This window comes from Podarcis muralis, chromosome 12 (genome assembly GCF_964188315.1).
Source record: "Podarcis muralis chromosome 12, rPodMur119.hap1.1, whole genome shotgun sequence".
Classification (NCBI taxonomy): domain Eukaryota; kingdom Metazoa; phylum Chordata; class Lepidosauria; order Squamata; family Lacertidae; genus Podarcis; species Podarcis muralis.
This window is the reverse complement of record NC_135666.1, coordinates 8448415-8471611: the sequence shown is the minus strand read 5'-3', so window position 1 is coordinate 8471611 and position 23197 is coordinate 8448415. Positions and strand designations below refer to the sequence as shown.

Below are 23197 nucleotides of genomic sequence, written 5' to 3'. Positions count from 1 at the left end.
TTTACATAGTGCAAGTGTAGGATTTTTTGTTTTTGTTGCAGAGGTTAAATCTTGTAACAGCATGGGTGTTTCCAATGCTGCTATAGCATCAGAGCCTGCTAATCTTAGAGGCTCATCTTGGTTTGTAATCACAAGTTAGCTCACTGCTGCTGCTCTCAGATTGAATTGCTCTCACAATTCAGCGTATCATCTAAATCAGGGTTGAAGTACCTTTGTCTCTTCAACTGCCATCAGCCCCAGCCATATTTTGCGTGGTGAGTTCCCACTTCCCACCAGTAGGAATAAAGACACATGCCACGTTATTTTAGGTTAATGGGCTAAAATTGGCCACAACTTTATTGGTTACAGGTGATGAGCGGTATTGGCTTAGGCATTGGTCCTATCCGACTATCCAGCTTCAGCCTGTTTGCTTGAAGACCGGGAAGGGTTAACACCAGCGGGGGGAGCCCTGCTGGTGCACATCAACTAGGCACTCCCCCGGGGTCACCACTCGGGGGTGTGCCTTAAGCCCTCACCTCCATAGGCTTTGGACGAGGCCACACACCCCGGAATCCTTTACCGGACTACCCTTCAATATCCGGGGGAGGTGATGGTGCTCCTCCCCCCCAACACATCTACATAACAATACCCCTACCAATGCCTAACCGCCAATACCGAGAAGTTGTGATGATTTACTACGAGGTAGGCGAAAATCCAAATGACTGGTGCCAATTTGCCAAGTGGAAAAAATTCCTACCAGGCCCCTTAACAGCGACCAACCGAGGTCCATAGCAAGGTCAGAAGGGGAACCTTGACAGCCGGGGTGGGGGTGGGAAACCAAAGCAGCTGAGCGGCCAAAGAGGGAGATCCCCGGCCACGCTTGCCTTAAATGAGGCAAACCACACCCCCTGGGCCAGCCAGTGACGCAGCCGAGGATTCCCCAAATCGCGCCGGAGCTGGGAGCCAGCCTCCGCGTGCGTGTTGGGGTTGTGAAGCCCGCAACACCACCTCCTCCCAAGGTCGGAAGTGGCTTTCTGGTACAATCATACCTCATGTTATGTTTGCTTCATGTTACGTTTTTTCAGGTTGCGTCCCGCAGCGACCCAGAAGTACCAGAAAGGGTTACTTCCGGGTTTCATTGCTCATGCATGCACACAAGCTCCAAATCGCGCTGCACACCTGCGCATATACGGTGCTTCAGGTTGCATACTTTTCATGTTACGAACTGGCCTCTGGAATGGATCCCATTCGCAATCATAGGTACCACTGCATAGTCTAGCAGTGACAAGACAAAAGTTCTGATCGTGGATGAAGTTGCCTTCATAAGAGTTGGACCATTGCTGAGTAGCCTGCTTCAGCCTGGGGGGGGGGGTCTCATTCCCTAGTGGTTCAAACATCCAGGGATCACATACCTCTGTCAGTAAATGTCCCTGGCCCAGCTGCCCAAAACTCAGGGTGACGAGCGAAAGGGGCGACTTCCCGCCTCCTTCCCAAAGCCTAGTAAGTTATTGCTTCAGGAAGGAGGAGTGAGGGCTCTGACAGGGACCTAGAGTCCTCCTTCTCAAAGCCTAGTTGGCACCATATAACACTGGTCCTGAAAGACCTACATTGGCTCCCAGGACATTTCTGAGCACAATTCAAAGTGTTGGTGCTGATCTTTAAAGCCCTAAACGGCCTCAGCCCAGTAGACCTGAAGGAGCATCTCCACCCCCATCGTTCAGCCCGGACACTGAGGTCCAGCGCCGAGGGCCTTCTGGCGGTTCCCTCCCTGAGAGAAGCGAAGCTACAGGGAACCAGGCTGTTATGTACTGAGCTTGGATCCTAGAACAATAGGCAGGTAGGATCCTAGAAGGCAGCAACCTGATTGGTCTGCAGGAGCCGCCTAATCCGGCTCCAGGGGGAAGTGAGCATATTACATCTTAATGGAGGGGGAGCGGAGAAGGGTGTGGGAGAGGGACTGTGGTGTGGTTTTGAGGAGGAGGCATGGCCAATGGAGAATCCCAGGGACCAGGTAGAGAGGTCCAGAGGAATCCATTTGACCCGCAGACCTGAGTTCCCCCAGCTGCCGGTTTAGTTATTTAACTTCTGTGCTTTTCCTCCTTGTTATACAGGGCTTCATTGTTGCTGTTCTGTACTGCTTCCTAAATCAAGAGGTAAGGAGGGCTGGGGTCAGGGACTTTGCATTATTTTTCCCTTGGCTGCGTTTTCAGGGAAGCAAAGGCTTGCGATTCCCACGACCACAGCAGAAAACGAAATTGAGCGATTCAAAATCCGGCCAGGGAATCCTAAGCGCAACAAGACACAGAAGCAGAGAGTATAAACCAGGCTTCCTCAAACTCAGCCCTCCAGATGTTTTTGGCCTACAACTCCCATGATCCCTAGCTAGCAGGACCAATGATCAGGGGTGATGGGAATTGCAGTCTCAAAACATCTGGAGGACCAAGTTTGAAGAAGCCTGGTATAAACCTTTCCCTGTTCTCATCTTCGTGAGGATGTGGCCCTCTTGTGGTTACACAAATTATTGCTTCCCTCAGCCTCCAACATCAGCAGGGCCATAGAATCATGGAATTGTAGAATTGAAAGGGACCCCTGGGGTCATCTAGTCCAGCCCCCTGCAATGCAGGAATCTCAGCTAAAGCATCCATGGCAGATGGCTACCCAACCTCTGCTTAAAAACCTCCAAGGAAGGAGAGTCTACCACCTTCTGAAGGAGTCCCTCCCACTGTTTAATAGCTCTTTACTGTCAGAAAGTTCTTCCTAACGTTTAGTCGGAATCTCCTTTCTTGTAACTTGAAGCCATTGCTTTGGGTCCTGCCCTCCAGAGCAGGAGAAAACAGGATTGCTCCATCTTCCAAGTGACGGTTCCAACTCTATGATTTTGTGATTCAATCAATCAATCAATCAATCAATCAAATGACCTGATGCTATGGAAGCTTCTGCTTATTTCCTTCTATATATTTATATGCTGCTTAATATCACAACAGTCTCTAAGGTAAAGGTAAAGGGACCGCTGACTGTCAGGTCCAGTCGTGACCGACTCTGGGGTTGCGGCACTCATCTCGCTTTATTGGCTGAGGGAGCCGGCATACAGCTTCTGGGTCATGTGGCCAGCATGACTAAGCCGCTTCTGGCGAACCAGAGCAGCACAAGGAAACGCAGTTTACCTTCCTGCCAGAGCGGTACCTATTTATCTACTTGCACATGATGTGCTTTCGACCTGCTAGGTTGGCAGAAGCTTTGACTGAACAACAGGAGCTCACCCTGTTGCAGGGATTCGAACAGCCAACCTTCTGATCGGCAAGCCCTAGGCTTTGTGGTTTAGACCACAGCGCCACCCGCGTCCCTGTCTCTATGGTAGGTAGACGTTAAACAGTGAAACGAAGAAAATAATAATGATGCAACACTAGAAAAACGATAAAGTCCCCCCCCCAAAGTGTCCAGTGTGTTTTCTGATGCCAACAGTTGACACCTAAACTTTTGCATTTGTCGACATTGACAAATTTCAGTCGAAGTGCAAAATAGCTAAGAATAATCCAAAGGTTTTAGGTTTATTCCATCTGTGCTTGACATATAACAAATGTCACCATCAGAGCTTTGCACTTTTACTCTGACTGTGTCTGAGAACTGAAATGGCAGCTTTCTGGTAATGGCAGCTCTTTGATTTTCAAGGTTCAGGCGGAAATTTGTCGGAAATGGCGTGGCAGCAGCTATGGATTTATGCCGATTTGGAGGAAGAGGACAAGGTGGACCATGCCATCGAGTTCTGGCATCAAGATGACAACCTCGGTGTGTTAGGGATGACTGATAAGGCGAAAGGAAACAGGAAGGACCAGAAGAAAGGAATGTGGAGTTTGGGAAGAAGCTGTCACCCAGATTTATCACTAAGCTGAGAGTTAGTTCTCCAAATCAAGCACCTCTATGACCTTCTCATTTCTCAGATTTTGGATCTCTTGCACCTGCCTCTGAAGTGGAAATGATGGTTAAGAAATCTCCATTGTTCCTCCCCCCCTCCTCAAATTGTGGTATACAGAGCGCGGCATCTTGCTTATTTTAGCTCCTTTGTTTTGCTTTGTGGAATAGACTATGGCTCAAGCCCCTGCTTTGCAAGCAAAATTGGCGAGATCAGGGAGCAGATTATTGACTTGGATTTGATTTAATATTTGTATTCTGCTTTGCCAGCGACAAATGTTGAGCTCAGGGAGGCTCCCAATAATCACAAAAACATTGAAAATACACAAACGTCCCAAACATTGCAATTGCTATACAGTGGTACCTCTGGATGCGAACGGGATCTGTTCCAGAACCCCATTCGCATCCTGAAGCGAATGTAAGACACGACTAGGGGTCTGTGGGTGTGTGGGTTGCATTTCGCCGCTTCCGTGCATGCGCGTGACATCATTTTGAGCATCTGCCCATGCGCAAGCGGCGAAACCCAGAAGTAACATGCTCCGTTACTTCCGGGTCGCCGCAGAGAGCAACCCGAAAATATTTAAGCTGAAGTGTATTCATCCTGAGGTATGACTGTAATATCAAACACAGGTAAAGGTACCTCTGACCGTTAGGTCCAGTTGCGGACGACTCTGGGGTTAAGCGCTCATCTCGCTCTATAGGCCGAGGGAGCTGACGTTTGTTCACAGACAGCTTCTGGGTCACATGGCCAACATGACTAAGCCGCTTCTGGTGAAACCAGAGCAGCGCACGGAAACGCCATTTACCTTCCCGCTGGAGTGGTACCTATTTATCTACATCACCAGATTCATCCAAACAATTAATACAATTCGATAAAGCCATAGTAACTCATGGTGTTGCCAGGATATTTCCTAATCACAATATGGAAACTTACTCCAGAACAAAAAATTAAATAAAAATAGATTAGCTGTGCCCTACTGCGATGTGAAAGGGGTAGTCAAGATGGGCATCTAGAGATGAACTACAACTCCCATCACCCCCAACTATTGGCCCTGCTGTTTGTGGCTGATGGGAGTTGGAGTGCGCCAATTGGACACCATGTTGACTATTCCCCAACCCTCAAATGTATGTCCTGATTCTCCTTTATATAGGGGAAGAGGTTGCTCATCTTGTCACATGGTCACGCCAGTCCATTTGTGGGCTGGTAGAGTTACCGCCAGCCAGGACTCTAACACAGGGATGAGGGACATGGGACCCGCTAGGCCAGCATTTCCCAAACTTTGGTCTGCAGTTGCTTTGGGACTACAATTCCCATCATCCCTGACTACTCGTCTTGCTCAGAGGTGAAGCAACCTGCTCAGGTACCCGGAGCGGTGCTTGTCCCAGGGGGTGTGGCGCATGTCCCGGTGATGTGTGGTGAGCGGCACATGCCCCAGGGGGTGTCACCAATCGGGGGTCGGCATTTTGTCACCCCCCCCTTTGGAATGGTACCTGGAGCGGACCGTCCCCATCCCCTGGAATGCCCCTGGTCTTTCTAGCTAGGAATGATGGGAGTTGTAGTCCAAAACCAGATGGAGACTCAAGTTTGGGAAGCACGTTTCTAGATGTTGAGGGACTACAAAACCCCTCGCCCCTGACCATTGGGAATGCTGCCTGGGGCTGATGGGAATTGGAGTCCGAGAACATCTAATGTCCTGTCCTGTGGACATTCCGGCAACTGGAATTCAGAGTCATTCTGGCTCCAGCCGTGGAAATAGAACATAGCCACTAGGGTTGGGGGCTCTTGCTGGTTTCCACCTCCACGAATTTGTTTATCACCCACAAATGGTGCATTGAATTCTGGGAGGCCATTTTGGCTCAGCGTGGATTTTCGGCTCATTCCTACAAATGCTTTACTATCGGAATTGCAACAAGATTCCAGAAGCTAAATTGTGGAAATAACTGCATGGCAACAGGCCACCGCATCCAGTTTGGACGGGACATTTCAAGGACATTTCTCACAGCTTTCCATTTACCCAGTTTCAGCCTGGGTCAACATAGGCTGTTTCGCCCTCTGTGAAGTGCGGAATAAGCTGTAATCCTCAGGAGAGGACTGCTCTGTGGAATGGACTCCATGGGAATGGACTCGATGTTGCCATAGCAACGCCGCCCCTTACAGTTCCCTCCAGACATCTGGAGGAGGGAACATGATCGTTAATCATAATTAGGAGGGCGTTTTGGGTTAATATGCGCAGGGAAGGTTGAGGATTTTCAGCCGAGAGCACCTGGGGGGAAAATATACCGCACATATAAGTGGCGGGGAGCATTAGATTCATCATGTAAATGTAAATGTCTCCAGAGGAGGGAGTTCCCCCTAGCCGAGGGCCTTATGTAATGTGCGATCTGTAAGGAACAGAATTAATTCAGAGGGCTTGTCATATGAAAACCCCCAGGCAATTAATTGAGTTTTTAAACCCAGACAACAGAAATTATCCAGCTTCAATATGATTACTTCTCTCCCCATGATGCGATAAGGCTAACAGCCTGACATTGTCTGCATTGTTTAAAACAATCCAGATTTGGAAATGTGTCGCTGAGGCTCCCGGAACACAAATTTGATGTGAATATTTGAATCGCCGCAGATATATCATCGCGGACAATTTCTGCTTCTGTTTCGCCCCGCTAAATTCGTTTTGACTTCAGTGTGGTGTGGCCTCTGAGTAAGCTAGCATATGATTCAGCAGCCATGGAACCCAATCCTCTGGGTGCTACTTACCCATGAGTAAGCCCACCTCTGCTCAATGGAGCCTACTCCTGAATAAATGTGTTTAAGATTGTAGTCTAGGGTCTGTCGAACTCAGGGGGTCCTGTGAGTAAACGTGGACAGGGTTGGATAAGTTTGCATCAAGAATTGATTGGAAATTGTGGAAAAGTACTCATCCTTACTTGTTAAAATATATGTCTGCCATGAAACAAAAGAACCATACCAAATGAATTTGCTTTCACAATTTCGTGTGTGTTTGTTGTTACAAGGTGCATGTCTGAACCTGCGTACATGTTCACCACTCGTGTAGACCTGGCGTCCGCTCTTGAGAGGAATGCAACATTTTGACATGTGCCCATTAAAAATATGTGTGTATACCTTTAAAACTTGTGCCTAATAAAGAACTTGTCACACCAGGAAGTAGAAAAGAAGTGGCTTTATTACTCAGGAATGAAAGAGCCAGAGCATATCGGTGCTGCTTTAGTTACTGGCATTGCAAATTATGGGCAGAAAATGATCATTCGAGACATCCAACTACCAGAACACCAAAAACAACTACCAGACTTTTAGAAGACATCTGAAGGCAGCCCTCTTTAGGGAAGTGTTTAATGTTTAATTGTTGTTGTTGTTGTTTAGTTGTTTAGTGGTGTCCGACTCTTCGTGACCCCATGGACCAGAGCACGCCAGGCACTCCTGTCTTCCACTGCCTCCCACAGTTTGGTCAAACTCATGCTGGTAGCTTCGACAACACTGTCCAACCATCCCGTCCTCTGTCGTCCCCTTCTCCTTGTGCCCTCCATCTTTCCCAACATCAGGGTCTTTTCCAGGGAGTCTTCTCTTCTCATGAGGTGGCCACACTATTGGAGCCTCAGCTTCAGGATCTGTCCTTCCAGGGCTGATTTCCTTAAGAATGGATGCGTTTGATCTTCTTGCAGTCCATGGGACTCTCCAGAGTCTCCTCCAGCACCATAATTCAAAAGCATCCATTCTTCGGCAATCAGCCTTCTTTATGGTCCAGCTCTCACTTCCATACATCACTGCTGGGAAAACCAGAGCTTTTACTATACGGACCTTTGTTGACAAGGTGATGTCTCTGCTTTTTAAGATGCTGTCTAGGTTTGTCATTGCTTTTCTCCCAAGAAGCAGGCGTCTTTTAATTGCGTGACTGCTGTCACTATCTGCAGTGATCATGGAATCCAAGAAAGTAAAATCTCTCACTACCTCCATTTCTTCCCCTTCTATTTGCCAGAAGGTGATGGGCCCAGTGGCCATGATCTTCGTTTTTTTGATGTTGAGCTTCAGACCATATTTTGCACTCTCCTCTTTCACCCTCATTAAAAGGTTCTTTAATTCCTCCTCACTTTCTGCCATCAAGGTTGTGTCATCTGCATTAAGGTTTAATAGACTACTGTATTTTAATATTCTGTTGGAAGCCGCCCAGAGTGGCTGGGGAAACCCAGCCAGATGGGTGGGGCATAAATAATAATAATAATAATAATAATAATAATAATAATTATTATTATTATTATTATTATTATTATTATTATTATTATTATTATTATCCACACACCTTATTATTATTATTATTATTATTATTATTATTATTATTATCATCCACACACCTACACCTAGAGGAAGTAGTGTAGGGATGTGCCTCAACACTCACACTAAGGGGAAAAATAGGGGAAAGGTATAGCCAATGTGGAATTTTTGTCTCGTTTGTTTGAAGTCATTGTCACTGTGGCCAATGTCACAAGCGAGAACATACTATGAAACTGGTAAAACTGCAAAAGCGCATTGCAGTAGTTCAAGCAGGAAATAACCAGAACGTGTGCCACTCTATTGAGACAGTGTGCAGGCAGGTAGGGTCTCAGCCGGCGTACCAGTTGGAGCTGGCAGACAGCCGCTCTGGACACGAAATTAACCTGCATTTCCATGGATAGCTGTGAGTCCAAAATGACTCCCAGGCTGCACACCTGGTCCTTCAGGGGCACAGTTACCCCATTCAGGACCAGGGAGTCCCCCACACCTGCCTGTTTGGTTAAGAACACCAGAGAAGCCTTCTTAGGTAAAGGTAAAGGGACCCCTGACCATTAGGTCCAGTCGTTACCGACTCTGGGGTTGTGGTGCTCATTTCGCTTTACTGGCCGAGGGAGCCGGCGTACAGCTTCTGGGTCATGTGGCCAGCATGACTAAGCCGCTTCTGGCAAACCAGAGCAGTGCACGGAAATGCCGTTTACCTTCCAGCCGGAGCGGTACCTATTTATCTACTTGCACTTTGATGTGCTTTTGAACTGCTAGGTTGGCAGGAGCAAGGACTGTGCAACGGGAGCTCACCCCGTCGCAGGGATTCGAACTGCTGACCTTCTGATCGGCAAGCCCTAGGCTCTGTGGTTTAACCCACAGCGGCACCCGCATCAGGCCAATGGTCCATTTAGTCCAACATCATATTCCCACAGTGGCCAACAAGATGCTTATTGGAAGCCCATAGCCAGGAGCCGGAGTAGAAGAGCACTGTATCCTTCTGCGATTCCCAGTGACCGATTGACAGAAGCATGTTGCTTGTGACAGGATAGGTAGAATGTAGCCTTTGAGGCTACATGAAACCTAAGCTGACACTCCCAAATTATTTTAAAATGATAATAATTCAATATTTGTTGAAAAATATTTCCAGCCCATTTTTCATTACAAAAAGAACTGCAAAGTGGGCCCCAAGCACAAAAAGTTCAAATCTTTATCTACAAACTGTAGATTAAGACAAACCTTAAATCAATAGTGATGTGGAAGTTAGATACAGCTGCCAGCAATTACATCAGTGAACATATAACAAATTAAGCTGAACTAAACACCAGCCACAGTTAGGAAAGGTGAAACTGCAGAATCTGCCGACATGTTCTGCTGAGTTAAGAGAATTCAAGGCAGAAAGCAAAAAATATGGCCTATGGATGTTTGCATGTCATTGGATAATCTGATCTAAAGTTGCAGTAAAGAAAAACAAACAGTAATTGCGGCATTTCAGCGGAGGCAAATAATTGTATTTATATATGAATGTATTTTTAGGCTGCCTTTCAAGGTGGCTTATAATAGATAAAAGACAAAAACAACCATGCAAGAAATAAGCGAAATGAAAGCACGGCAACTATTTAAAACCCAGCAAATTGACAGGAGATGAGACATTATCATTATAGCTTATTATGCCATTATAGTGAAAAGATTCAGGATGATGGCATCACCAGCCAGTAGCAGAGTGGCACTGCTCTCCCAATACAAGATTCCTGTGCTGGCCTGTGTAAGAGGCTCACTTCACAGCATTCCTTTGAGGCAGAAATTCTGGAGACATATGAAGATGAAGTGTGGAGATGGAGAGAAGCTGGAGAATCGGAAGACCACTAGAGATCTTGACTTGGAGATCTGTGTGCTGCAGGACTTTGGCAAGTGGCCTTTATACTTGCTTGTGAGCTTTGCCTAAGCAATGGCTTTGAAAGCGAAAGCCCTCTCTGGGCTCAGAGAGAGAGGGACGACTTCCTCAAGCAACTGTTTGTATATAGTGTGTTTTGTGTTTGTTGTTGTTGTTTAGTCATTTAGTTGTGTCCAACTCTTCGTGACCCCATGGACCTGAGCACGCCAGGCACTCCTGTCTTCTACTGCCTCCCGCAGTTTGGTCAGACTCATGCTGGTAGCTTCAAGAACACTATCCAACCATCTCGTCCTCTGTCGTCCCCTTCTCCTAGTGCCCTCCATCTTTCCCAACATCAGGGTCTTTTCCAGGGAGTCTTCTCTTCTCATGAGGTGGCCAAAGTATTGGAGCCTCAGCTTCAGGATCTGTCCTTCCAGTGAGCACTCAGGGCTGATTTCCTTCAGAATGGAGAGGTTTGATCTTCTTGCAGTCCATGGGACTCTCAAGAGTCTCCTCCAGCACCAGAATTCAAAAGCATCCATTCTTCGGCGATCAACCTTCTTTATGGTCCAGCTCTCACTTCCATACATCACTACTGGGAATGTTTAGAAACTTAGAAAACTGTTTGGTCACATCTGTATTGTGCATGATGGCATTTACTAAGTCAAACAATCTCTACTGCACTTTCTTTTGCTGTGGTAAACTGAATCCCATACCCAGCAGGGACCATTCCAGACAACTCTTTCCTTCCACTGGTCCACACACATGGCTCTGTCCGTGGCCTGCTGGAGACCATCGACCAGCACAACCAAGGTGGTTTCAGCCCCATAATGGGGCCTGAATCCCAACTGGAAGGGATCCAAATGGTCTTCATTCTCCAGGTGTGCATGGAGTTGTTCAGAGACCACCTGCTCAATCACCTTGCCCAGGAATGGAAGATTTGAGTCTGGGCGATAATTAGCCATAACGGCCAGATCCAAAGAGGGTGGTTTTTTAAAATATATATATATATATATATATATATATATATATATTTAAAGCAGCTTAATAACCACTTGTTCAAGCGGGTCTGGGAAGACTCCCTCACAGAGGGAAGCATTCACCAGCCCATGGAGCCCATTGCTTAGCCCTGCCCGGTTCACTTTTATGAGCGATGGGCAAGGATCAAGGAAACAGGTGGTCACTTTCACTTGTCCAAGCAGTCTGTCCACATCCTCAGAGCTAACACGTTGAAACTGATCCCATACAACTTGACTAGACAGAGCTCTGCAACTCTCCCACCCTGGCCCAACTGCCACAGTGGAATCTACATTATCTGCAAAATTTATTTGTCTAAATTTATACATAAAAGTGGAGGACAGATGCAGTTGTATAATTCTATATTTGTGTGGTGTGTGTCGGTGAATCTTGACCGCACTAAGAAAAAGACACTTGTTAAGTGTTGTCATTTAAGGCTATGTTCACACCATATGTTTAAAATATTATACTGTCATAGAATCATAGAATTGTAGAGTTGGAAAAGACAGTAGGTATCATCTGGTCCAATTTCCTGCAATGCATAATGCTAATTTATACAGTCATAGCTTCCTCAGAAGAAATCTGGGAGCTGTGGTTTGTTATGGATTCTGAGAGCGGTTAGGCAATAATCATAATCATAATTTATTATTTATACTCCGCCCATCTGGCTGGGTTTCCCCAGCAACTCTGGGCAACTCCCAATCGAATATTAAAAACACAATACATGATTAAACATTAAAAACTTCCGTAAACAGGGCTGCCTTCAGATGTCTTCTAAAAGTCAGATAGTTGTCTATTTCCTTGGCATCTGATGGGAGGGCGTTCCACAGGGCAGGCACCACTACAGAGAAGGCCCTCTGCCTGATTCCCTGTAGCTTCACTTCTCGCAGTGAGGGAACCTTTCCCCTTCCCAGAGCTACAATTCCCAGAGTTCCCTGGAAAGAGAGACTGATTGTTAAGCCACTCTGGGAATTGTAGCTCCAGGAAGGAAATAGGGTTCTCCTAACAATACTCAGCACTCTTAACAAATTACAACTTCCAGAATTCTGGATGGGTCATGTTCCAGCAGCCTCACCTTACATTCTTAACCTGGTGCCCTCCAAATGTTTCAGACTTACAACTCCCATCATCTCTAGATAGTAGAACCAGTGGTCAGGGATGATGGGAGTTGTAGTCCAACAACAGCTGAAGACCCAAGTTTGGGAAACACTGGTCTAGGGCAGGCATCCCCAAACTCGGACCTCCAGCTGTTTTGGGACTACAATTCCCACCATCCCTTCTTTTCCCCTCCAGGGTAGGTTGAAGATAGCATGCATGGTGTTTGCCTAACATCTTAGACTCAAGGAAATGCTAGGCTTTGCTGATGGAATTGCAACAACTGACTCCTGGCCATGTCCTAGACCAGGAATCCCTAAACTCAGCCCTCCAGCTGTTTTGGGACTACAATTCCCATCATCCCTGACTACTGGTCCTGTTAGCTAGGGATGATGGGAATTGTAGTTAGGCAGACACCATGCATGCTATCTTCAACCTACCCTGGAGGGGAAAAGAATGGAATGCAAATGTAATAAAATTAAGAAATAAATAACCCCAAGGACCATAAGCCCCTCTGGCCATCCCGAGAAATAGCGTTTAATGAACTTTGCTTTGACACGGAATAGAAATCTCTACCCTACTGCCACTTCTCCTCTGGCAAAGTATCTGTAATTGGTCTCAGACCTTTAAATTATGTGACAATTTTCATCAAATAGCCCATCTTCTCCCCCCACAAACGACTCCAGATCAAGCTTTCAAGGGCTGTGTGATTTGGATTGGAGAATAGCTCTTGATTAAATGTGTTATGCTCCCCGGAATAATTGGATGGTAATTTCATTCTTGAGTGCCTCATAATAGGAACCTCAGGCACGTGAGCGCTGGACTTGGGACATGCCCTCCACCCAACAATGTAATTGTACCTCTTCAATCAAGTGGAACGGTGGACTTCAGATGACATCCAGCTTGCAGTTCTTGGAAATGTCTCCAGTAGGTGGGAGGCAAATTCATCACAGGCAATGTTCCTTGTTGACTGTTGCATCATGCAGTTGTAGAGCAGGCAGAAAGTCACAGGTCCGATACCCAGTATTTTCAGATAAATGTAGGGAAAACTCCTGGGCTGAAATGCTGGAGATCTGCTCCCAGTCAGATAGATAATAATGAGGTAGGTGGACCAATGGTCAGATGATGAGAGGCAGTTTCCTATGCTTCCCATCTCTCCTGGACTCAGATACCTCCTTCTCGACCTATGCCTGTGGGGTCAGAGCCAGTGTGATATAGTGGAATAGGACCTGGAAGACCAGGCTTATATAATAATCATATAATTTATTATTTATACCCCGCCCATCTGGTTGGGTTTCTCCAGCCACTCTGGGTGGCTTCCAACCGAATATTAAAAACAATACAGCATCAAACATTAAAAACTTCCCTAAACAGGGCCACCTTCACTTGTCTTTTAAAAGTCAGATAGTGGTTTATTTCCTTGACATCTGATGGGAGGGCGTTCCACAAGGCAGGCGCCACTAGTGAGAAGGTGCTCTGCCTGGTTCCCTGTAACCTCACTTCTTGCAGCGAGGGAACTGCTAGAAGGCCCTCAGCACTGGAACTCAGTACCCGGGCTGGATGATGGGGGTTGAGATGCTCCTTCCGGTATACTGGACCGAGGCTGTTTAGGGCTTGAAAGGTCAGACCAACACTTTGAATTAATAATAATAATAATAATAATAATAATAATAATAATAATAATAATAATAATAATTTATTTGTACCCCGCCCATCTGGCTGGGTTTCCCCAGCCACTCTGGGCGGCTTCCAACAAAGATAAAAAATACACTAAAATGTCACATATTAAAAACTTCCCTGAACAGGGCTGCCTTCAGATGTCTTCTGAATGTCAGGTAGTTGTTTATCGCTTTGACATCTGATGGGAGGGCGTTCCACAGGACGGGCGCCACTACCGAGAAGGCCCTCTGCCTGGTTCCCTGTAACTTGGCCTCTCGCAGTGAGGGAACCGCCAGAAGGCCCTCAGAGCTGGACCTCAGTGTACGGGCAGAACGATGGGGGTACGGAAACGTACTGGGAGCCAATGTAGGTCTTTCAAGACCGGTGTTATATGGTCTCGGTGGCCACTCCCAGTCACCAGACTAGCTGCCACATTCTGGATTAGTTGTAGTTTCCGGGTCACCTTCAAAGGTAGCCCCGCGTAGATCGCATTGCAGTAGTCCAAGTGGAAGATAATCAGAGCATGCACCACTCTGGCAAGATGGTCCGCGGGCAGCGCCACCCGTGTCCCTAAAACCTGTTAATAGATCAGTCTATAGTGCTGTTTACCTGTGCTTACAAACTCACAATACAGAGCTCATATTCGTTGAATTGAATCCTGTCGTGAACATGGATTGAACAAGCGAACAGCAGCAAACTTTGTTCCTCTTTCTGCTTTTGTCAGAATTATCCAGCATTCCTTGTTGCCTTGTGAGCATCTATTACCACACCAACGTGCAGCAGGCGCGCTTAGGGGAAGCTGCTGGAGATGTGGCACACCACCTACGATGCTCTCCAACACCTCACCCCGCTGCCTGTGCCCTCCTCTCCAGCATCTGCCACCCGAGGCAGCTTTTCCACATAGCCTAACAGAAGGGCCAGCCCTGCTGGAGATTTCATGCTACTGAATCTGGTCCAACTGAAAACGTTCTTCCTTCAGAAGCCATTTGTTGGTTTGGAAACAAAACCATCTGAGATCAGAGCAGCTATCCAGTCTCTCAGCCACAAGGTGGCAGGCAGTCTCTGGAAGCCAGACTGCTGGGTTTTTTCCGCTGAGATGTTTTGACTGCCTCTGCGGCTCAGTCTCCCAGCGTGAGGGCAGCTGGCTGGTGAAGAGCTTCTGCGGGGAGAAATTTAAACAGAAAACGGCACGAGTCAGACTCATCATTTGCTGCACGGATGGATCGAACAATAGTCCACTGGGAATCCCAGGGACATATGAATATCAAGCTTGGGGTGTAATCTTCCTTCTGCATCTCCTCCTTTTATTTCTTTTTTGAAATTGAAAAAACCTCAAATGCTTTACTGCTGGCAGTATACAGTGGTGCCTCTCAAGACGAAATTAATTTGTTCCGCGAGTTTTTTCGTCTTGCGAAGCACGGTTTCGGAAAAGTTTTGGAAAAGCTTCAAAAATCACCAAAGTCTTCAAAAACCTCAAAAAAGGCTACCACAGGCTATGAGTTGCTCCTCGAAGTCAAGTCGCAACTGTATTAACGGTGTTAAGAAAAAGGAAACAAACTTGCAAGACGTTTCCGTCTTGCGAAGCAAACCCATAGGGAAATTCGTCTTGCGAAGCAACTCAAAAAACCAAAAACCCTTTCGTCTTGCAAGTTTTTCGTCTTGCGAGGCATTCGTCTTGCGAGGTACCACTGTACCATCTCCTGTATTGTTTAAAGTCCTATTTGGCCATCCAGATGTTACTGAACTACAACTCCCATGATTCCTGGCCATTGTCCATGCTTCTTGGGGCTTATGGGAGCTGTAGTTCAGCAATTTCTGGAGGGTCTCTCTGCATCTGCCTTTAGATCTGAGCTTATCCACACTTATCCTTTGCTTCACCCTTTCCAGTCACAGATTTAAAGCTCCGTGTCCGAAAGCTCTTTCCCCCCGCCCAAGTTTCCCAGTGAAAACTTGCTCTTTAAAACCAAAGCACAACAAATAATAATAATATAATTTATTATTTATACCCCGCCCATCTGACTGGGTTTCCACAGCCACCCTGGGTGGCTCCCAACAGCATATTAAAAACATGATAATACATCAAACATTTAAAGCTTCCCTAAGCAGGGCTGCCTTCAGATGTCTTCTAAAATTCTGATAGTTGTTTATTTCTTTGACATCTGAGGGCGTTCCACAGGGCAGGCACCACTACCGAGAAGGCCCTCTGCCTGGTTCTTCTCGCAATGAGGGAACTGCCAGAAGGCCCTCGGAGCTGGACCTCAGTGTCTGGGCTGAACGATGGGGGTGGAGACACTCCTTCAGGTATACTGGACCGAGGCCATTTAGGGCTTGAAAGGTCAGCACCAACACTTTGAATTGTGCTCAGAAATGTACTGGGAGCCAATGTAGGTCTTTCAGGACCAGTGTTATGTGGTCCCGGCGGCCACTCCCAGTCACCAGTCTAGCTGCCGCATTCTGGATTAGCTGTAGTTTCCTGGTCACCTTCAAAGGTAGTCCCATGTAGAGTGCATTGCAGTAGTCCAAGCGGGAGAGAACCAGAGCATGCAGCACTCTGGCAAGACAGTCCGTGGGCAAGGAGGGTCTCAGCCTGCATATCAGATGGATCCGGGTTTGCTCCAATTCAGCAGTAAAGAGACGGTTTTCGCTGAGAAAGCTCTGTGGTGATGAAAAGAATGTGGACCATGCCTGGAAATTGTGGAGGAAACACAAGTGTCGATAAGCCCCATTTCATATGGGGATGAGGATGGTGAACTTAAAAAGTTAGCTGTGATTCCTGCCTTGCAGGGGTGTTGAATTAGATGACCCTCTGGGCTCCTTCCAATTCTACAGTTGCCAGACCCTCCAAGTGCCCCTATTTACAGAAGCCATCCTGGTTTCAGATTCAGATGTTTTAATGTGCTTTTAATCTTTTGTTGGAAGCTGCACAGAGTGGTTGGGGAATCCCAGCAAGATGGACGGGGTATAAATAACAAATTGTGTGGCGAGTTCCTGCCCCCCTCCCATGGAAATAAAGACACATGACACAATTATTAAGGTTAATGGGCTAAATAAGGCCACAACTTTATTGGTTACAGGTGATGAGCGGTATTGGCTTAGGCATTGGTCCTAACCAACTATATCCGACTCCAGCCCGTCTTCATGAAGTCCGGGAAGGGTTAACCACCAGTAGGGGGAGTCCTGCTGATGCACATCAAGTAGGAACTCCCCCGGGGTCACCACTCGGGGGGGGGTGGTGCCTTAGGCCCTCACCTCCCCAGGCTGCAGACAGGGCCATGCCTCCTGGAATCCTTTACTGGACTACCCTTCAATATGCGGGGCAGGTGATGGCGCTTCCTCCCCCCTTCCATCTACAGAACTACACCTATGCCTAACCGCCAATACCAAGAAAGTTGTGACGATTTGCTACAAGGCAGGCAAAAACCAAGTGGCTGGTGCCAATTTGCCAAGTGGAAACATTCCTACCAGGCCCCTCAACGGCAATCAACCAAGGTCCATAGCAAAGTCAAAAACGAAAACCTTAAAGGGCGGGAGGGTGTGAAAAACAGGAACAGCTGGCAGGTGGGAAAAGAGGGAGATCCCCGGCCACGCCTGCATTAAATAGGGCAGGCCACACCCCCAGAGCCAGGGTGTTACGCGGCTGGGGATTCCCCCAGTCTTGCGGGGGCTGGGCTCCAGCCACCGCGCACATCGTGGGGCCGTGACGCCTGCAATCCCACCTCCTCTGCAGGGCGGAAGTGGCATTATTATTATTATTATTATTATTATTATTATTATTATTATTATAATATACCGGAATGTCCGCTTTTCATTAGGAAGTCCCTATTTTTGCTGGAGAAATGTTGGAGGGGGGGGGGGAATCTCTATTTGAATCAGAGAAATGTTAAAGGGTATGGAATGAGATGTCTCTATTTTGATCAGAGAAATGTTGGAGGGTGTGCAGCTGTGCGGCTGAAAGGCTTGGCGGATAGGGTGCGGCTTTTGACCCCACATATCTAGAAGGAATTCTGGGTGAGAGATGCAAAGCTGGAATCTCTTCCACGAGATATTTATCGCCTTCCTGGAAGCAAGGGAGAGGGGAGTTCTTAATGAGGGCACACCATCTAAAATCTGGAGTCTGAGCTCTCTCTCTCCAGCATGTTCTAGAATCCAGCTGAGGAAAAGAGCCAGGGCAAAGAAATCCTTTGCTTTCAGCCCATAAAATAAGGATGGCCAAGCTTGGAGTGCCGTTGTCATGGCAATCTCAATAAAAGATCTGAGATGCTTCCTACATTAAAAAGTTTTCTGCGAAAGGGGGTTCTTCTTTTTCACACGGAGAGGATTCCTTCTCTCTCTCGCAGGCAGCTTCTGGATATTAAGGAGTTGTTGAGCCACTCTGCCCATACCACCAGCTCCAAACTGTGTGGTGTGTGGTAGCCAGTGTGGTAGCCAGACTGTGTGGTAGCCAGTGTGGTGTAGTGGTTAAGAGCGGTGGATTCGTAATCTGGTGAACCGGGTTCGATTCCCTGCTCCTCTACATGCAGCTGCTGGGTGACCTTAGGCCAGTCACACTTCTTTGAAGTCTCTCAGCCCCACTCACCTCACAGAGTGTTTGTTGTGGGGGAGGAAGGGAAAGGAGAACGTTAGCCGCTTTGAGACTCCTTCGGGTAGTGATAAAGCGGGATATCAAATTCAAACTCTTCTTCTTCAAACTTGCCACGCCACGCCACCCCTGGCCCACTACAGCTCCATCCAGGTAAACTACGGCTGTGCTGGAGATGGGTTGTGCTGGCTTTGTGGTTGTGCTGCAGTACATCAGCTGCAGATGACTGTACCACTTGAGACTGTGAGAGGATTCGAGCAACTACCAGCTGTCTACCCAGTCATTAGTCAAAATGACAGCAATATTAGTATCAGAGAGAGGCATTTCACATTTCAGAAGGCTAAGATATGCCACCATGTGTGCATAGCTTAGGTTCCACTTTTCATCTTACAGTCATACCTTGGGTTACAGACGCTTCAGGTTGCGTTACTTCCGGGTTTCGGTGGTTGCGCATGTGGAGAAGCTCTAAATCGCGCTTTGCACATGCGCAGAAGCACCGAATCACAACCTGCGCGTGCACAGATGTGCAGCTGCAGGTTGCGAACACTGCAGGTTGTGAACGTGCATCCCTCACGGATCACGTTCGCAACCTGAGCGTCCACTGCATTTTATAATCTTTGTTTATTTAGCCTTGTATATCTCAAAGAACCCGATACGCAACAACTCCTAAAGCAATAGATACACAGGTCAAAACAGTCGCCTCAGTATGGATATGTGTGTGTTTAAGTATCAGAATCATTTATACTATAAGTTCCAGATTTCTTTTGTGGCTGATAAAAGTCCCACCATGCAGCGCAGAAATGTTAAGGCATTTCTTTTCCTCGAAATAGTCTAAATTTGAGAGTTATCGTTTCTGAAAGGGCTAATGTCTGCATAACATCAGAGGAGCATATTATAGTGGGGGGAAGATATATGCACCAAGTATGTATCAGAGGATTACCAAAGGATGTGCCATCAGGACGCAACAAGTCAGGTCATTTGTTATTCAGATCTAGAAATCCCAGCCCTCCCCCCATTACTTTCTCAGGCATGCACTCTTGGGCTGGGGCAACTGGCTAAAATGGTTTGAAATGTTTTAAATGGTTCTAATTTTGGTTCCTCTGTTTTGTTTTTGTCAGGCTGATGTTGGTTAAATGTTGAGTTGGGGTTGGAGGTTATTTTATTTTGGGTATAACTGCAAACTGCTTATTATTACTGTTATTGTTGTTGTTATTATTGGTTTCGATTGATTTATTGGTTTTGTTTGTTGCTCGTATAGGACATTTTGTTTTTTAATGTTTGGTGCTTCTTATACATGCTGTAAGTCGCCCAGAGTGGCAGGGGAAACCCAGCAAGATGGGTGGGATATAAAATTACTATTATTATTATTATTATTATTATTATTATTACTACTACTACTACTACTACTACTACTACTACTGAGATTAAATTGAGCCAGGGTTATGCTCTGAAGGCACAAAATGCAGTGATCTGCCTCAAGCTAAGCAGGACTATGTTTGCAAATGGTTGCGTCTATATTATTGGTGTGGGTGTGTGGGTGTGTTTGTGTGTAAAATTGAGCTCGATAAGGCAAAATGGACAAGAGAGGTTTTCTTCCCTTTCTCCTGAACATTGGAACATTAGAAGACAAAAGGAAGGACAGTGCAGGAGGCAGAGGTGGACATGGAGATTTTTAAAGGAGGAGATTTTTAAAGGAGGATTAGACAATTTCATGGAGGAGAACACTATCAGTGGCAACTAGCCACAAGGTTAAAAAAAAGGTAAAGAATGTCTGGACAGTTAAGTCCAGTCAAAGGTGACTATGGGCTTGTGGCGCTCATCTCCCTTTCAGGCCGAGGGAGCCGGCATTTGTCCAAAGACAGCTTTCCCGGTCATGTGGCCAGCAGGACTAAACCGCTTCTGGAGCAATGGAACACTGTGACAGAAACCAGAGTGCATGGAAACGCCGTTTACCTTCCCACCGGAGCGGTACCTATTTATCTACTTCCACTGGTGCGCTTTCGAACTGCTAGGTAGGCAGGAGCTGGGACCAAGCAACGGGAGCTCACCCTGTCACTGGGATTCAGACCACTGACCTTCTGATCGGCAAGCCCAAGAGGCTCAGTGGTTTAGACCACAGCACCACCCGAGTCCCTGTGCCAGGAGCAGTGCACCCCCCCTAAAAACATAGCCTGGCCTAGATCTACCTTATGATCCCACTGCCTCCTGTGGTGTCCAAGTGTCCTACTTTACAGAGGATGTCCTCTGCTCACAAAGGCATCGTTTGTTTGAAAGGCTGTCTGGTATGAGTCCAGTTTGTAGGTCAATAATTCTAAGTCGGGGGAGCAGGAGGGGCCCTGAAGTTACGCATCTACAGTGAGCACCTAGATTGCAGACTGTGCAGGGACTTGCGAGATCATCTCCACTATTGTGTGCTGCACGGTGTTTAAATCATAGCTGTCAAGCGTCCCTTATTTGAAGGGACAGTCCCTTATTCCAGCGCCATGTCCCGCTGCTGTCCCTTATTGATGGATGTCCCTTAAATGTCCCTTAAATGATGTCCCTTAAATTTCAAAGGAAGCAGCTCCTCTCCCTCCCTCCCTGCCAGCCAGGGAGGAGGGAGGCTCCAACTGTGTTGCTTGGCTGTGTTGCTCACCCAATAAGAAGTCTAAGAACGACTGGGGGGTGGAGCTTGCATGCCTGGGGACTCGCCTTTGCTCAGCGCTTCCCAGCGGAGAGGTGACAGTGGTTTTCCTTGAGGCTTTGTTCGGCTGCTGGCTGGGCTTTCTGCCTTTGGCTCAGAGGGGCTCAGAAGTTGAACATACCTGTGCTGAGTGCTCAGATCGGAATCGGATGGATACGTTATCAACGGCCCACTCACCCTTGCCAGCGAAAAGGTCTGTCTGGAGCAGGGGCACATGGTGGGGGGAAAGGAAAGGAGATCTCGTGGGAGGGGGGGCTTTTGAATTTGTTTTGGAGGCTCCTTCGATTGACTTATGGGGGGAAAGACAGAAGCTGGTTGACTAAAATGGTGGGTGACTGGTGATCTCGTGGCGAGGGGGGAGGCTTTGTGTGTGTAGCTAGTTAATGCAAGCTGAGGGGTTTTTTGAATGCTGGACGCCATTTTGTTGCACGTGCTGCTGCAAACTTTGCAGTACAAAGCCAGGCCGGGGAGCCAACTTAAGCTGAGGCTGCATAGGCCTTGTGGTGTATGTGATTCAGATTCTATTCAGTTGAACCTCTGGTTACAAAGTTGGTTGGACAGTGTTCTCGAAGCTACCAGCATGAGTTTGACCAGACTGCAGGAGGACAGGAAGACTGGAGTGCCTGGAACAGGTGAGGCTGCAGGTCCCTTATTTTGGCTGCTGATCCCTTATTTTCAAGGCTGCTGGTCCCTTATTTTTAAATCTGTAAGTTGACAGCTATGGTTTAAATTATCGTGATTGTGTCTGCATTTGCACCCACCCATCCATTAGCGTGTTCCATTTTCGTGTGCGCATCTCCATCCTCTTTGCATGAATGTGATCCATTTCCTCTCTTTCGGAGTAATTGGGCATGTAGCTCTGTCCTCGTCGGCCGGCTGCCTTGTTACCGAAAGAGTAAATGAGGGTACTTGTTGCTCGCAGGCAGCTCTTGAGCAAAGGTGGCTGAATACCTTTCAGATGGTTTGAGAGGTTGGAAAAATAGGAAGGGGAGAAAAGCTTTCTGCATATGAGTTGTGAATTAATTTAATTAAATAGCGCTCTCTGCAGCCGCTGAAGAGGTAGGGAGAAAAGTGAAATGATTGCCATTCCAATGCTTTTCCTTTTATTAAAAGCTACTCTCCCATCCTCCTCCCAAACCGACCCCACACTCCCCAAAGCTCTTAAAGCTCAGAGAGGTAAAATTAATATCCAGTCAGCAGTTAAAAGCTACTTAGTTTGCTACTGAACAACAAGGCTGGGGGTGTGGAGTGCATTCAGGAAATTAGGACTATTAAGAGAGGCAAGAAGCGATGGGGAGAGAGAATTGGGGAAAGGAACATCAAGCCCTTCACCCCAAAATGCTTAGAGATGTGATGCTCTGTAACATCAGGATGGAATGTTGTTTAGTCGTGTCCGACTCTTCATGACCCCATGGACCAGAGCACGCCAGGCACTTCTGTCTTCCACTGCCTCCCGCAGTTTGGTCAAACTCATGCTGGTAGCTTAGAGAACACTGTCCAACCATCTCGTCCTCTGTCGTCCCCTTCTCCTTGTGCCCTCCATCTTTCCCAACGTCAGGGTCTTTTCCAGGGTGTCTTCTCTTCTCATGAGGTGACCAAGTCTTGGAGCCTCAGCTTCAGGATCTGTCCTTCCAGTGAGCACTCAGGGCTGATTTCCTTAAGAATGGAGAGGTTTGATCTTCTTGCAGTCCATGGGACTCTCAAGAGTCTCCTCCAGCACCATAATTCAAAAGCATCCATTCTTCGGCGATCAGCCTTCTTTATGGTCCAGCTCTCACTTCCATACATCACTACTGGGGAAACCATAGCTTTAACTATATGGACCTTTGTTGGCAAGGTGATGTCTCTGCTTTTTAAGATGCTGTCTAGGTTTGTCATTGCTTTTCTCCCAAGAAGCAGGCATCTTTTAATTTCGTGGCTGCTGTCACCATCTGCAGTGATCATGGAGCCCAAGAAAGTAAAATCTCTCATTGCCTCCATTTCTTCCCCTTCTATTTGCCAGGAGGTGATGGGACCAGTGGCCATGATCTTCGTTTTTTTTGATGTTGAGCTTCAAACTATATTTTGCACTCTCCTCTTTCACCCTCATTAAAAGGTTCTTTAATTCCTCCTCACTTTCTGCCATCAATGTTGTGT

The 23197-nt window shown here is 47.1% G+C and overlaps 1 protein-coding gene across 1 annotated transcript in view; it reads left to right on the top strand.

Moving 5' to 3' along the window:
• GHRHR (growth hormone releasing hormone receptor) overlaps window positions 1–3893 on the top strand; it is a 36003-nt gene extending 32110 nt beyond the window's left edge. The window contains exons 12-13 of the mRNA XM_028750803.2: window positions 2091–2132; window positions 3649–3893. Of these exons, the coding sequence (XP_028606636.2) occupies window positions 2091–2132; window positions 3649–3774 (168 nt within the window). The 3' untranslated portion in view covers window positions 3775–3893. The remainder of the gene's footprint in view (window positions 1–2090; window positions 2133–3648) is intronic.
• Window positions 3894–23197: the final 19304 nt, after the last annotated feature.